The sequence below is a fragment of the Mauremys mutica genome, chromosome 2 (assembly GCF_020497125.1).
Source record: "Mauremys mutica isolate MM-2020 ecotype Southern chromosome 2, ASM2049712v1, whole genome shotgun sequence".
NCBI classification, from domain to species: Eukaryota; Metazoa; Chordata; order Testudines; family Geoemydidae; genus Mauremys; species Mauremys mutica.
Window position 1 is genome coordinate 24,877,569 of NC_059073.1, and position 17,177 is coordinate 24,894,745.

General features: G+C 44.0%; 1 protein-coding gene across 1 annotated transcript in view; it reads left to right on the top strand.

Annotated features, from left to right (window-relative positions):
• Nucleotides 1-4,051: 4,051 nt before the first annotated feature.
• The window catches only part of FBXO32 (F-box protein 32), a 29,429-nt gene continuing 16,303 nt past the window's right edge, over nucleotides 4,052-17,177 (top strand). Inside the window, exons 1-4 of the mRNA XM_045005065.1 lie at nucleotides 4,052-4,343; nucleotides 11,179-11,291; nucleotides 13,142-13,191; nucleotides 13,931-14,023. Coding sequence (XP_044861000.1) covers nucleotides 4,228-4,343; nucleotides 11,179-11,291; nucleotides 13,142-13,191; nucleotides 13,931-14,023 — 372 coding nt within the window. The 5' untranslated portion in view covers nucleotides 4,052-4,227. The remainder of the gene's footprint in view (nucleotides 4,344-11,178; nucleotides 11,292-13,141; nucleotides 13,192-13,930; nucleotides 14,024-17,177) is intronic.

Consider the following 17,177-nt stretch of genomic DNA (forward strand, 5'->3'; position numbering starts at 1 on the left):
CCTTCTGGCAGATAACCCCAACAAAAATAAAAGATTATTATGTAATACTAGCTTAGGTAGTTGCTATTCAGTTCAAGCAATCCCACCTTCTTTTGGTGTTGAAGGTCCCAGGTTCAATCCCCATTAACAGCAATGGGATCTGTATGCATTACACCTATGTAAATTTTGTCACTAAAAACAATACCTTTGCATAGCTCATTTGGTAAACTGTACCTGTCTCTCCTTTGCTCAGGTTTTTTTGTTTTTTTACCTTTGCACATCAACATCCAGACAGAGAAGCAGAGCCCTGCACTTTCAATAGCTACTGTATTTGAAGGCCAAAAAGTGACAGTGTTTAATAAAAGAAAATATACATTTAGGCACCAATCCTGCAAACACGCACACACTTTTTTCCACCAAATTTCAGCTAGACCAGCATGCAAACTGGCCCGCATGGGTGTGTACCATTGCCCTCACTTGGATGGAATCAGAGCTTCTTAGCTGTGAATAGTTCTGTTTTGGCTTCAATGGAAGGGATCATGCTTTTGGAGCCAGTGGCTCTGACTTCTAGCCACACTGTTGCCACTAAGTTCTGAACAGCCATGGTGTGTAGCACAGAGAAAGCCATGAGTTCACTTATGCACATGGATTGAGGGCTGGATTTTACATTTTTTTCTGATCAAAACAATATTATAATAAGCTTATGTTTTAAGTTCTGGTGGACCAGCTATTCTCAGGGACAGGAACAGTTCTGATAATACAGCAGTTCTCCTGGCATGCCATATCTAGAACTCAGAAGCACTTGGCATACAACCTTTCTCATTTTAATCAATGTACTTATAATGGATTTCTTATGCTGATACTACACCTTAAATCAGCCAGCATATTATCTGATCACAGCTCACGCACCACTGGTGGAAAACCGCAGAACGATTAACTATCACACATTTGTTGTTTCCTTTTAATTAATTAAAATATTTTTGTATTTAGCTACTATCCCTGAATGTTAAATATTTTCAGAGTCATTTAAAAATGCATTACATATGAGCCTGAGCCTCAAAATTCAGCTCTAAATGCAAAGTAATTGACATGAGACTGGAATGGATCTTGTAGTATACATTGTTAGTTTCTGTCTCTATCCCATTCTAGAGCACAGATCAGACTTGCATGTAAGAGTTGCCAAATGATTCTCATTAAGAGGATGAACATATTTTCAGTGACATATGTCTGACCGACTTAACTTACTTGGATGGGCACTGCAGCCAGTGACACCAAAATAACATACAGCTGGCAGTCTTTGTTCAAATACACCTAAATTAAATTTAACACCATTAGAAGATGGCCTTACCCTGGAGTAGATTTAAGGTCATCTGCAAATCATTGCAGTGTTAATCACCCCCTTGGCCCTTACAAGAGTTGTATTCATTGTAATATATGTAGTTCCTCATTCTCCAAAGGCAAGTAATTGAAAACACACAAACTGGCAGGTCTCAAGGTTGATTTCTGTTGCACTAGATTTATTTGTAACATAGAATGCCTGATAAACATTTTCATGATTAAAAATGTACTTTGCCAACAAATTATTATGAGGGGGCTCTGAGCATCACATCTCACTTGTTATCCTGCACGCACACAATCCACACAACATAGAATCATAGGACCTGGAAGGGACCTTGAGAGGTCATCTAGTTAAGTCCCCTGCATTCATGGCAGGACTAAGTATTATCTAGACCAAGGGTGGCCAAACTTACTGGCCCTCCGAGCCACATACGACAATCTTCAGAAGTTCGAGAGCCAGGGCACAGCTGCCGGGAGCTGGGGGGGGGAGGGCGTCAGCCCGCTCCTGCTGAAGCCCCGAGCCCTGGCAGGTGTGCCGCACGGGGCTGAAGCCCCAAGACCCCTCCCCCCCACCCCGTTTCTGGGGCACCATGTTGTTATAACTACTATTACAGTACTGCCCCTGCACAAACACATAGCAGAGCAGTCCCAGCCTTGGTGCACTTCCAATCCAAATAGAACAGGCTGACAAAGGATTTTCCAGATGGGGACAGAGGCAGAGAGATTAAGGAAATCATCCAAGGTCACGCAGGAAGTCTGTGGCAGAGCCAGCAATTGACACCCCCTTACTATTCTCCAAGAGCTAGGCTACTGCCTTAGCAGCAAGACCATCATTCCGCCACGTACAACTGAGTCTCTTGCAAGGCCCCAGGATTTATTCTTAGGATGCAGAAGCAAAGCTACAGGCATGGCTGACAAGAGCGGGGAAAGGGAGCGCAGGGTCTGTAACCTCTGTGTAAATACAGTGAAACGGGAGGGGCCCCAAATCTCCCTCGATGGGTCTGGGTTCAGGGCAGACTTACAGTTGGTGTGTGGAGTTTTAAATGAGTTGCTCAAACTAGCTGGTATTCAAGGTTTGATTTTTTTCTTAACTTCAGCATTCCAGCTTCCTCACTTGCAAACATTTTTTGTGTAACCTGTGTGTGTGTGAGAGAGCGAGAGAACACAGAACAACTTTTCTAGCAAGTGTCAGTTGTTGCAATCCCACAAGTCAGCAGATAGCTCAGCCCCCTCAGGAAAGGTTGACAGTGTGACTTGGATTATGACAGCTAGGCCACTGTGGGGGTGTTTATCTCTCTCACACACTTATACAAGCAGCCTTGCTCCTTTATTTATTTATTTATCACCGAGCACTGAAGTGGAGTGAAACCATTCATCAGCGAATCAGAGCACTTGCCTGCTTGGTACAGTTTAACATACAACAGCAGCTGTTCCCAACCTACCAAGAAACATGGAACACCTGACAAACAACAATGCAAGGACAGTTATGCACATTTTTTTTTCTATTGACACTTCAGATTCTTTTACTGGCAGAGTTTCAAAACAAACACACACAACCAGGAAATGCCAGGAGTACATCTTTTTGAAGATCAACAAATAGCAGCTAGAAAATGATTTCTAATCCACTGTTGTTTAATTAAATTCATTCGCTAATGTATTTATTTTCACTGATTTCAAGGATTCATCCTCTGTTCGGGGTGCTTGTTTTTTAACCAACATTCAAACAAATCATTATCTCTATAAAATAAACTCCCCTGACAGGACTTTTTTTTTTAATGTATTCAAGTTCTGTTTATGATCATAGAGGTTAAGTTCTAGAGAAACAGCCAGGTCAGCTACCAAATCAAAAGTTCATTAATATAGATGACATACCCAAATTACTGGCACTGTCTGAAAATCCACCCTGGTGCATTGGAAAATTTATTCTAAATTATTATGCCATCCTCCCACCGTCTAATACAGGGGTCGGCAACCTTTCAGAAGTGGTGTGCCGAATCTTCATTTATTCACTCTAATTTAAGGTTTCACGTGCCAGTAATACATGTTCATGTTTTTAGAAGGTCTCGTTCTCTAAGTCTATAATATATAACTAAACTATTGTTGTATGTAAAGTATATAAGATTTTTAAAATGTTTAAGAAGCTTCATTTAAAATTAAATTAAAATGCAGAGCCCCCGGAACGGTGGCCAGGACCCAGGCAGCGTGAGTGCCACTGAAAATCAGCTTGTGTGCCGGCTTTGGCACACGTGCCATCGGTTGCCTACCCGGTCTAATATGTTATCTACTCCCCAATCTGCCAGTCTCTGTAGCTTTCTTCCACAGCTATCTAATCCCATAGCTATCTATCCAATCAATCTGTTTAGCTCCCTGTAGCTCGGCATCTCCTCCGCGAATCCATCCGTCCCATCAGTTTATCTATGGATCTGTCTACCCGCCGTGGGGAAGAAAGCCCGCAAAGCCTTGCAGAAGAAGACGGGAGAACGGCTGGAATTAGATGGGATGTGTATTGACAGACATTCATTTTTATTCTTGTTCTTCACACTCGCTCTCGGGAAAGTCAGGGACCCTTGGCAGCCCAGCGAGCACAGAGGCCGGGTCTGAAGTTTCCACTGGGGCTGGATTGTGCAACAAGCAGGAGGAGCCGAAGAAGACAGTCGCGAGCAATAAACAAAGCCACGTGTCTCCCCCCTGATCTAGGGGCCGGGCTAACGCCGCTCTTCCGGCAACAAAGAGCCCTCGGATAAATACAGCCGCGGCCGCTGCGAGGACACGGACACGGCTCGGAGCGACGGTCGTACAAAATCCCACCCCCGCGCCCCAGGCACGCAGCTGGGGACCCCCTCCCCGGCGCGCCCCTTCCAGGCTCCCTAGGGACCGGGAAAGCGGCTTGGCAGAGCTCCCCGCGCCGCGATGCCTTTTCTGGGGCAGGACTGGAGGTCGCCGGGGCAGAACTGGGTGAAGACGGCGGATGGCTGGACCAGGTTCCTGGAGGAGCGACACAGCGGCTATGTCAGCGATCTAAACAGGTGCGTGGCACAAAGACGTTGCACTCGGCGGAGGAGGGAGCTGGAAATGCTGCTGCTGTGTTGGGGGGGGGGGGTTATTGCATTATGGTGGATGGGGGGATTATTGTGGGGGGGTGCGGTCTTTGCAAATATTGCGATGCCCCACTCTACAGCGATTGGTTTTGGTTTTGGTGTGTTTTTTTTAAAGCTTATTTTGCCCTAGGAGCCGAGCTGCCCGTTGCGTGCGTGCGCGCAGTGCCTTTGTTTCTGTTTGTGTGCGTCATTAGGAGAAGGAAGCTCATTACCAGAACTAAAGCCCTGCCATACTAAATAGGAGAGAAGCGGAGGGGGAAGGAGCAGCGGGGCTGCATGGGTAGGGAATGGCCCGATGTGTCCGAAAGCTTCCTCGCTCCAGATGTGTGGTGTGTGTGAGTTCTGCTTTTTTTTAAACGGGCTAAGGTTTGGGAGACGAAACGTCAATACATTCCCAGACGAAAACTCATCCTGCGGCTTTGTATTTTATTTTCTGCGTGTTAACTGTCGTTTCAGTAAAACTTAAATGTGTAAAAGCAGCAAAGAATCCTGTGGCACCTTATAGACTAACAGACGTTTTGCAGCATGAGCTTTTGTGGGTGAATACCCACTTCTTCGGCTTGCACCCACGAAAGCTCATGCTGCAAAACGTCTGTTAGTCTATAAGGTGCCACAGGATTCTTTGCTGCTTTTACAGAACCGGACTAACACGGCTACCCTTCTGATACTTAAATGTGTGTGTTTCATAAGCAGCGCTGGTTTTAGAAAGCTGCTGAAGTCAGTAATATCTTGTCAGACCTCTGAGTTCACTGCAACGTTCCCAGTGAGAGCTGGAGAGTTTTGAAAAACCAGACTGCAGATGGGTGGTTGGTTGGTTTTTGTTGTGGGTTTAGGCTCAACATCTCCTTTGGCCAGCAGGGAGAGCTCTCTGGAGAGGGGGTTCTGAATTACTCCACATTTGGCTGAGGAGCAGGAACTGAGTCTGGCAAAAGCCTGCCTCCCATTATGTCTGGTTAAAGTTGGCAATGAGCTGTCAGATGGTCTAAGATGGCTTCACTGTGAGAGCCAGTCTTCCAATTTATTAGCGCCTTTGAAATATTTTTTGGATGAGTGCACTGCATTAGCCTACAAGGAAAACTAGCAGAACGTGTGGTTGTTTTTGAAGGTTTTAACTGCTGGAGCCCTCCTCTGCTTATTGTTTGTAAGGCATCACCCCTTTATCTCTGCTCTCCAAAAAAAAAAAAAAAGCTAGTTATTTAATCTGAGGATTAGTTATACAATCCTTCATTCTGTAGTAGGCACTGTGGCAACTATGAATACAGAGATCAATTTGGAGCACTTGTCCCACAGCAATTGAGTTACAAGTAATCTGTACTAATTTGAGTGGCTTCTGTCATTTCAGAGCATGCCATATTGAAAAACTGAAATTAAACAACATGTGCAGGGTCTTTGGTTTTTTGTATTAGGGTTGTTAGGGTCCTCTCCCCAGGTTTATTGCTTTGGCATATACTTCAACATGGGCCATTAAACAGAGATCTGCTTTTTGTTCATTAGATGCTTGGATGCGTGAAGATGTCTAGTCACTTTTAACTCTAAAAGTAAAGATACATGTGTTTATTTTATAGCCAGAAATGTAAAGCTATTGAAGGGTTAGGATCTCTACCCCCTTCTTAATCTGTTTAATGGCCATTTTTCTTCTAAATAGTGTGGGGGGGGACATTGGGCTCCCCACTTTAATGCTTCATGATCTTCCTAGCTTCTGATGTTTGCAGCCTTTGGCACTAGTGACTTTTGTGGTCTGTCTGAGTGGGGAAGTTAAACTCCGTTATCATCGATAACACCAAGCAAAAGCATGTAAGGATAGTGAAGCACTGAAACATCTGGAGCTTATTTATCCTGGAAGGGTTGGCTCATATACAGCATCTCGCTATCCGTGAGGTCCTCTCCTAGTTGAATAATCAAGGTCCAATGTCATTTGCAGGGTCATGTGGTCAGTCAGTGGCTCATGCCACTCTAGAACCCAAGATCTGCTTGGGTCTTGGTCCTTTCCTTTAGCTACTAAATCAGGCATCCATGGATTTAAAGGAAAGATTGATACTCTACAGCCAAATTCACTGCTTATGTAATTCACATTCACTGAAATTGTACCTGCTCATGTCAGGGCTGAAATTGGATCCAGGATATTTACTGGCTGAAAATTTTATCCCAGGGCTTTAAAGCCTCACCACCTCGACAGCATAGACCTGGGCCTGGAATTTTAAGACCTCTATTGTAGCCAGTTTTGGATTATGTGGTGCCATTCTGTGGAGCACCAGTGAGTCATCTGGTCGGCTGACGTATCTGTGTTCCAGTAAAATAAGCATGTAAACAAAGATACAACTTCTGTTGAAGAGAGGGATTAGTAAGACTCTGACTCTGGCTAAATACAGTGGGCCTGATTCTCTGGCTACTTAAATGTGTGCACTTCCCATTGGGAGGTGCTTGTGTTCACCAGCTGTAGACCTTGGCCCAGTCAGTATATGGGCACTAGAGAGCTACTCCACTTCTCGCTGGCCCCACCTAAGTGTGTGTGGTTCTGCCTTCCTATGAGAGAGTGAACAGTAACTTGTGTCTGAGAGTGGGGTTGATCACATTCTTTGATGTGCTGTGATTTAGGAATATACATGGCAGCATCAACAAGTAAGCCCTGATCTTGGTTCATTGAGGACTGTGTCAAAACTACCATTGACTTCAGTGGTGCAGGATTGTGCCCTTAACAAAGTGTCACTGAAAATCTTCTGAACCACTGCCAAACTGCCCCTGGAGAACTTCCAGGGAACTGCTTCCCTCCTCCCCCATTTTTCCAGAAGTAAACACTTCCTAAGGCTTCCCAGTTCCTGAGCTTAAGAAATATGATACCCCTGAAGCCATTAATCCTTCACAGGTCATAAATAATATTCTTCATGGCTGAGTGGCTTGATTACACTGCATTCAAAGAAAACATTGGGAAGGCAGGCAGTTAAGCTGTTTACAGTGTTGCATAGGTTGTAGGCAGAAAGACTTTGTTGCTACTGAGGAGTGATGACCAACTGGTTTTGAAACCAGGGATTGGGCAGACCTTTCTTGCAAGGCCAATTCTTGTTTTTAAGGAGCACAGAGCGAGGGTTGTGTAGGCTGATGACCTGGTCTGGAGATGAAACAATAGAATGCATTCGCACACACTGTTGTGATGGAAACGACTAAAGATGACTTGAAGGAAACATGATCTTGCTGTAAATTGCAAAGGGCACATGATCTCTTTGCAGTGGTGGTTTTCATTGTACTTTTTTTTTAACAAGCTTTTAAAAAGAAAGGTTGGATTATAAACTATCAGCTTGATATGTAAATAGGAAGAATGTCTGGATTGGTAGACATAACTGTTGTTAACTGCAAAATAATTAGATTGGCGTTGTTCTTAAATTCACTTTGAAAGAAAGGGTCTGATCCAGTTTACAACAGTTCCTCTTTAAGGTTCATCTAGTCCAGTATCCTGTCTCTGACACTGGCCAGACCAGATGCTTGGCAGGAAGGTGCAAGAACCCCTTAGTAAGTAGATTGGCATGGGTGTAAATCTGCCCCATGCACGAGGTCTCAGCCAGTAATGGTATAATACAGGTTTCAGATTATAGAATCATCAGTAAATTCACAGTCAGGGTTGTTGAGATTTACGTTTTAAATCGGAACTGAGATGCCTCTCTTTCACAGTTTAATTATTTGAATGTAATCTCTGAATCTGGCACAGTAATTCATCATAGGACAATTACATGTTCTGTGGAATTTGTTTTTTAGTAAAGTTTTGACTTTTGTGCAGGAATTTTCTTTAAGTGCTTCCTTCTTGATACTTTATTCTGGCATTCTCTCACTTTTCTTTTAGTTCCTCTAGTTAAACCACAGTTACCACAGAATCCAAACTTCACACACACCTGTCTCCGTCTCTGACATAGACCACTTTTAACCTTCTAAAACCAAGCGCCTAGAGAAGTATATCCCCAATTCAGAACATCCTAATTGAGCTGCACCGGTAATACCCAGCGGAACTGCAAGTTCCGTCAGCTGTTTCCGTTTTCCGATGCTGCCAGCCTGACTCACTAGCTCCACTCCTTACAGAGGTAGGAAGCCAGGGAGGCAAGCTAGACAGCAGAGGACATAGAGGTGGGCTCCCTGAGAGGTGCTGCTGTAGGGCCATACGGATAAGAGTGGTTGTGGGGAGCCAGTAGAATGAACAGGAGGGTACAGAAGAGAGTGAAGATGTGTGGGGAGCCACCAGTTATCCCTCCTTATACCCCATTAATACCTCCATGTCCCCAGGCTCTGTGAGAGGTCTTCATTCTCTCTAGCTCTAGTCCCAGTCTCATGGACTCACTTATATGCATCGGACCAGAACACTCCTCGTGCTTACTACAGGAAGACACTGCCTCAGGAGCAGAGTCATTAGCTTTGTACAGTATTAGTCAGATGACTAAGAACCAGACTTCAGAATGTCAGAGCAAGGATCTGTCATGTAATTTGTCTGCACAGCCCCACACTCTCAGTGCCACTGCAGAAAAGCTGATAACGAACCTTCCATACATTACTGTGATACACTGTCTTTTGTTAGTTATATATCCTTTGTCTACACTTGTTTTTGAACAAGCTGATCTCTTTAAGTTACTTTGTTTTGCAGCAGAGAGAAGTGGGAAAAAATTCTGTCTTTAGTGGGGCTTTTCCTTTTTTATTTATCTAGCATCAGATATTTTAAAAATGTTATTTAAAAAGTGGAACAATAAACAGCACACAAGTGCCCAGCTAAGGTTAAAGGTGAGCTCAGTAGGAAGGGAAACAGCTTAACTATTTAACCTCATACCAAAAGGGACTGCTTATGTGCACACATATGCACACACACAGGAGGCTCTCAGTGCAGTGTACAAAGCAGTAGATTGGAGCATTTTTTTGAGCTCCAGGAGTGTAATGAGATTGGCCCCTCTCTTGAAAGAGGAAAGCAAGAAATAGGTACTTTACAGGCCCGTATAAGTGTAACTGAAGCCAGTGATGATAAAACTGAAAACACAGGACCAGACTTTCAAACCAGGCCCCTCCAGTGGCTCCTCACCAATCTCCTCTTGCGTTTCTGGCTGCACTTTTCCCCCCACCTCCTTCTCCATGCACTCCCTATCCGTGGCCCCACGAAGTCGCGGGACCTCCTGGTCAACCTCCTCCTCGCCCTGGCGAAAATGGCCATCTACGTGACCAGGGAGAGGCGGTTGGCCAATGGAGACTCCTGCGACTGTGGGGCTTGTTTCCGATCCTTAGTCCGTTCACGTCTCCGGGCGGAGTTCCTCTGGGCGGCGTCCGCTGGCTCCCTTGACGCCTTCGAGGAGCAGTGGGCGCTGTCCGGGGTTCTCTGCTTGGTGTCCCCGTCAGGCTCCCTTCTTATGACCCTTTGACCGCACTCCTGTCCCTGTTCTTTTATTAGTTGTCCCCCGCAATTAGTGGGTTTCTGAGGCTCTGTGGCACCTTCCCTTAGGCTGGGGGGGGTTCCGTTAGCACGGGGCGGGCTTTGCCCGCCCCATTTCCTGGAAACCCAATAGATACAGATCTCCTCCTTTCTTCCTCCAGGCTCCTAGAAAGGAGGACGCTCTTTTTTTCACTTCTATTTCCAACCCCCAAGTCCCCTGATGTGATGCTTCTCTAGCTGTCCTGTAGCCACGTGATTCCTACCAGGATGTGTGTGTCTCTACTACTCTCCCCATCACCTGCAATCCTCCCGTTATATAAACGGGTCCAGTGCAGTGTCGCCACTGCTGCTGCTGCTCACTGCTCTCCCTAGCAGCAGGAGGACCTGCTGCCTTTCCCTGCTCTCCACAGGTTTCTGAACAACAGCAGTGAAACTGACCAGAGTCTTCTCAGTTTCACTCTGCAGCTTGGCAGTACTTAATTCAGAGTTAGGCAAACATCACTGGGCTTTGGATCAAACTCTTAAAGTCAGCGAGTCTTTTTCCACTGACTTCAGTGAGTTTGGGATTATACTCTTAAAAGGAAAAAGAAAGAGCTCTAGGTCCCTTTGCCAGATATTATACATTCAAACAAAAAGAAATGCACAGCCTTTCCAAATGCAGGAAGGGGGAAAATACACTCTGGCCACAGATCCCAACCCTTCATACATATCACCCACTTGTCTACAGACTCTGGAAGACAGCCACTGAAACATGAATCAGGGTTGTGCTATCTTTGTATTCATAAAAGTTAAAAGTTATGGTTTGTTTGTTTTTTTTAATTAAAGCTTAGTTTTCTCCCCAGCCCTTCCACTAATTGGCAGGAAAAGCTTCTTACCCACAACTAGATAGTGAATTCTTCAAGCACTCTGGTTATACACCTACATAGTTGTGCATTGTGCTTTATAAAACCTAGCACACCCCTGCCAGAAGGACTTGCAATCTAAGTTAGGTAGAGCATATGATAGGAATTGATGACCTCAGACAAGCAGGCAGAGGTAAAAGGAAGGACAAGGGTGCTCTACTACAAGGTCATGAAGTTGATTGTGTAACATGCTTTGGGTGTGCTCCTATTCACTATAATTATGTATATAATCTAGCACAAGAATTGGGTGTGTGAGGTATTTGAATGTTTTATGAGAAAAGGTCTTCATTATTGGACTCTAAAACTGCTTATAGTTTTCTATAGAACAGCACTAGAATGAGCTGTTTAACAGCAAACAAACATGGGTTCCTGGAACCAGATACGTGGAAAAAGTAAAATATAGTTCTTTCAGTTAAAAAGTTCCCCGGACCACAGAATAAACAGACTCTCTGCCTTGTGTCATTCACAGTTACTGCAAAAAGGAGGATTACAACAAGGAGAATCTCTTCAACAGCATGAACTATGATGTTGCTGCCAAGAAGAGAAAGAAGGACCTGCTGAATAACAAGACAAAGATCCAGTGTAAGACAGCAAACGGGGGACTTTTAAAACCAAAGTTGCTTGAGGATGATTATAAAACACACACACACACACACACACACTCTCTCTCTCTCTCTCAGAAAGTGTATGAGACACTTGTGTGTGCTGCAGCACCTCCAGAAGTCTCTTGAGAGTCTCTGCACCCATGTTTGACCTAAGTAGAGAACTTGGATACATTTTAATATGAAGATATATGCCTGTGTTATGAATCCCTTCTCCAAGTGTTTGTACTTGTTGTGTTCAAATTTTTGTCATTTGTATTTGGCAGAAGGAGAGTAATTTTTTCCTATGGTACATTCAAGTGAACCAGTTCCAATTTTTTTCCTCCTATAGACTTCCTTGTGCACAACAGATTGAATTCATTCTCCTTTCCACATATGCACTTAAAACCCATTTATGTTAATGGGGGTTCCAAGCCTGAGTGTGAATTCTGATCCTACCTCTGTTACACAAAATGCATGCAAAATGAAATCTAGGATTCAGACTCGCTCTCAATAGAGGACGGTTTGAACTCTGTTATATGCATAATTGGCTTCATGTGGCTGGATCCATGGTATTCTGCACAGACACAAGGGCGTGTGGATCTGATTGCAGGATTGATACCTAAATTTAATGCATGTGAAGGCTACAGACATCAACGTATACAGAGAGGACGTGAAATAGGTTATGATTCTCACTGTATTATTGGCTCACTATGCAACCTCCAGGATCTTTTCAACAACTGATGAGAGACTTTAGTCCTTGATATGATTGTAATTAAATGTGCAATGTGAGCAAGTTGTTACTGTGACAGCCTTTGTCCAGATATGACCTTAGTCACTGACTTAAATGGAGTGATTCAGGATCTGCACTCGTGTACATGTGTAACTTCTGTTTCCAGACTTGAGTGCATATATCTTGGCATTCAGTTTCCTCTCTGTGGAAATCAAGTGTGTGTTTCTGGGAGTGAGGGGATGTGGGGGAACTTTTCATCTCTAATACTGTTAGTTGATAAATGGCCACTGTGTAATATACTGAATGTCCTAGCTCAGTGAGGTGAATGGGATGGGAGAGGGCTGCCTGGGTTCTTGTCTCTTGGATCGGCTATTGTATAGCTGGAGATATCTTTCTGCAAGGTTGGGTTAACAATACAACAGCATGATGTGTGTTTTGGGGGGAAGGCGGTGGTGTCACACTAGGGAGGAGAGGAAAGGTGTTTATAACTCCTCTTATTCAGAGGGCTGAAAGGGAAGCTTTTGGGAAGGGACCTCCCACAAAACATGGAATGTTTCAGGCCCAAATGATATTTTTGTTTTTCTGTTTTAGAAAGGATCACGCAAGTGATGAAAGCCGTTTCTAATGGAACTGCCTATATAATTCTAACTCTAGCACTCGCTGTTATAAACACTATAGTGACTATTAGTCTAGTGTCTTATGACACGTTAATCCAAACTCTGTAACTGAGGTAATGAGTAATTAATGAAATCAATAATAACAAACTCTGGCTGTCAGCCACGCTTATTGTCAGAGAGCAAAGAAAACAAGGGGCTGTAGTATGTTCACAGCATATAGATTAAATATCTACAGTCTTGGACTGTGTCCCTGAAACACAAACCTTTTCTAGGGTCCTGGCTGTTGCCTTAGATAAACGAATGTGGAAACAAAGCAATTCATTGATGGTCTCATTCTGATCTGTGTTACACTGGTGTAAATTGGAAGCAACTCCACAAGGGTCGGTGGAGTAGTGCCATGATAGAACTGTTGTGAGAGTAGAACTGGGCTTCGTCTTTCTGCAAAGTTAGGGTTTTATTATATGTAAAACAAGTGAAGAAAATCTGTCTTTGTCTCCACAGATTTCCATCAAGAAAAATGGATTTATGTCCACAAGGGAAGCACAAAAGAAGTAAGTACCCACTGGTTTATTTCCCCCATAGCATTTGTCCAAACAGCGTTTTTTATGGGGCCAAATCCTCAGGTGGTGCAAGTCAGCACAGCTCTGTTGAAATAAATGGAGCTGTGCTAATTTATACCACCTGAGGATCTGTCCTATGATTATTATTGCAGTAGTGACTACAAGCCCCAATTAGGGCTACATTGGGCTAGGCGCTGTACATATTTAAAACAAAAAGATGACCTTGTTTGCTTCCTTCTACCAAAATCTAGTGGTAAACTAAGCAGCGGCACAACTGCAGGCGTTCCCTCAGGTAAGTCCTAGCAAGAAAAGCACTGCAGTTCAGCAGCACAGTTCAGCTGTGTGTGTATAGAGAGGAGCAGCTGTAAGAAACCACATTGTACATAGGCCCTTCATGTTGAGCCCTAGGAATGTATTACTTTCCCTGTCTGGTGAAATTATTGAAAGAGATCAAATTGAGCTATTTTGAGGTCATGGATAGGGCTGAGTTCTCTTCTTAGAAACAGTCATAACTCCCATTGGGCTGCATTCTCTGGGGACAGAAATAGACACAGTTCCATTGAAGTCATTGGAGATGTGCCCGCTTACCCCAGCAATGAGTTTGTCCCCTAGCATGCCCCCATAAGTATGTTAAGATGCTATGCTGGCCTGGACTATATACACCCATGACTCTCTCTTCAGATTACTGTACAACAAAACATGACCGAGCTTTGTTCTTTTCCACTCTCAGCGTCATGGCTACTGCACCTTGGGAGAAGCTTTTAACAGACTTGACTTCTCAAATGCTATCCTAGACTCCAGACGGTTCAACTATGTTGTAAGGGTGAGTATAAGGCCATAACTTACTTCGCTGTAACTTCTAGCGCAGACACCAGTTGCTTAACTTAACTGAGCTGAGAACAAATTCTGCACTGGAAAAGATCTGCAAGACTGTGCTGTGGTCTCCTTGAGTGCAGGAGGGAAGCTTCAAGAACTAGTTAATGAAGCATTTTCTGATGCATAGAAAGGAGGGTCCATCTGTTAGAAATTGCTGCATGGGCAGGATAGATCACACATAGCTTTCCTTCAGATCCAGTGAAAATGGGGGCTAGTGTGGGGGTGTGGAACAAGGTCTACACTTCCTCCAGATTTCCTGATCAAACTATTTATTTTGAAACTTCTTAGGTGTTAAGTCTGTATGTGACTGAGGTGGAGGCAGTGTTTGTTGTTTAAAGTAAAGTTATTGCCATCTGTTCAATGGCCTCTCTGAAGTGAGATGGCCATCTCAGCTGTGTTCCTAATGAACAGGTCTCCATGTCACAAGCTGATAAATGAGGTAGCAGTTTTCTTGACAGTCTCAGCAGAGTGTGCAATAGTCACAGGAACTGACCATATACTTGCTTCTGGAGGCAATCCATTCAGCTCATGGTTGAAGCACTCTGGCAGGGAACTGTGGAAGAACTTTGTAATGTTGATGCTTGTGCTGTATCTGCTCTTGGAGAGCTTCAGGGTTGCCAATCCAGCCCCTTACTGAAAGCTAAATTCAAGTTCTGGTTGATGTAACTCCACCTTTGGTGTATGCTACAAAGTATGAGATGAAATCCTGGGCACCGCAGAGGGCCCACGGTTCCCCTGCATGGCGCGTTTGAGATGCAAGTGAAGGTTACAGCTCCCTGAATGCCATGTACACTAAACCTGTGCTGACACACTATGGGATGGGAGAAGTTTGAGAGTGGGATGTATAGGATCCTGGCTAACTTCAAGGAACCTCTGGCTACAAACTCTGTGAGAAAGCAGAGCTGCTATTACAGGTCCATATGTTATGGCAGCTTCAACAGACCAGCTGGTCTGTTGCCCTGGCATAGCCTCTTATTTGATCGAAGGATAAATTATCCCCAAGTTTCTGTGTAGGTTCCCCATGCCAAGCCCTCTTACTCTGGGTTTTCACAGAAGACCAAGAGTTTATCTCACATTCGCAGCATTCAAAGGGTGTCATTTTTATTCCATGATTCTGTGTGCAGTAATGTGTTTACGTGCACGTTATCCACAAATGGATTCGTAATTTCAGAATATGCTCATTGAGACTGAGAATTCCATCAGCTAGTTTTTAATGGCAAAAAAGCAGCTAGAACAGGGGTTCTCAAATTGGGGGTCGGGACCCCTCAGGGGGTCGCAATGTCATTACAAGGGGGGTTGCGAGCTGTCAACCTCCACCCCAAACCCCAGTTGCCTCCAGCATTTATAATGGTGTTAAATATATTTAAAAGGGTGTTTAATTTATTAGGGGGGTTGCACTCAGAGGCTTGCTATGTGAAAGGGGTCACCAGTACAAAAGTTGGAGACCCACCGAGCTAGAAAATCTGTTAAAAATTCAAGGTTGTCTTTAAATGGCTCCTTTTCACATTTCATCAGCCATTAATCATTGGGGGAGCACCAGCTGTTTAGGGTTTAGATTCTGGTGCAGAGTTTTTGCTGGCATGTTGCTCTTCCCCCGTGAGCCAAATGTTATAAAAGAGTCAGCCAAAAAGATGATACTCGTTAGGCTGGCCTTGGATCCCTCACCTGTTGTCTAGTCAGATGTAGGTCAGGCATCCCAAACGTCCAATCAGAACCTCGCAGTGTAGGGTAGAGGTGTCTCTGTTACTCAAATCACCATGCAGTTAACTTCTTGCTGTCCAGTGGGGTCACTGTTAATTGCATGAAACTTAATCTAGGCCCCTTTTTATTTTTTTGTCCTCTTTAATTCATTTTATAATACCCATCACCCACGTATGTAATGAAGTGGCATTTCTTTTTAAATACCAGTTATGGAACTAGTTAAGCTATTGTGCAAGCTACCACAAATCGGGTCAAATGCAGTTTCTAGACTCATGGCAGACTTTTATGGGCACTCCTCCAACATAATCATAATCCTTCTTTGCCTGGATGTTGGGCATGATACTCTCTTGACATTTTAAGAAAGGACAGTCAAATAGCTTCTTAAATTTAGATTGGAATAAGGATGGGAGGTTGACCTGATGTCTTTCCCCTCCCCCCTCTTTCACTTGGGTTGATAATTGATGATGGGCAGGGGAGTAAGGGAATCGCTTCTCAGCTCCTGCTGCCCATCACTTCCCTAGTTACACACTTATGATTCATCACTGAAAGTTCAGATATTGTCTTCTAAAGCTTCTGTGCAAGTGGAAAAACTCTGGTGCAGTGAGTATTCCAGGTGGTATCTAATGCTGTATATCTAACATTCCATGCAGCTTTGTACCCTTTGATTAAGGTAAGCTCCAGATGCAATCATAGTAGGAAGAGCTACTGATGAGCCATTCACTAAGCACCCTCGGCTTGATTTTTCAGAGGGGCTGAGCCCCTGCCGCTCCTGCTGACTTGAGTTGCCATTGTGGGTGCTCAGCAGTTCTGAAAATCAAGTCCCATACGCGAGACACAGAATCCTAAAGGATGGTTGTTCCTCCTGTTTAGAAATGTCTCTAGCACTTCAAAGAACACGCTATATGCTCTGAGATACCATTTGGTAAAGAGAAAAGGGCCTGACTGTCATTTACATGCCTCTTCACATTACAAGAGGGGCGTAAAGGGGGCTTTAGTGTGAATGAGAGTCAGGCCCAAAACAGTGGGAAAGCATCTTTCCGACATTAGGCTAAATTCATTAATGGAGCTGCACCAGAAATCAGCTTGGCCCATGAAGTTTTAGATCTTGTTGATTTAATTTTGCAGGGCTCTGCTCTGTTACTGCTTAAAGCTTTGACCAGGAGATAAGTAAAATGAACGGTGGCATTTCCATAGTGGAAGTAACAACATTCAAGACTAAAATCAGTGCATGCTCTCATTTGTCTGAATTACCTCCCACCTGAGCTTTATGAAGTTTTTGCCAGTAGTCTTAACAAAGTGTGAAACTTTCTGATTTAAGATGACTGATGGTTTGTTTTGTTTTTTTAATCTGCCAATCTTAAATGCGGGGACCATGGTTCAAATGTAAAACTGGTTTCTTC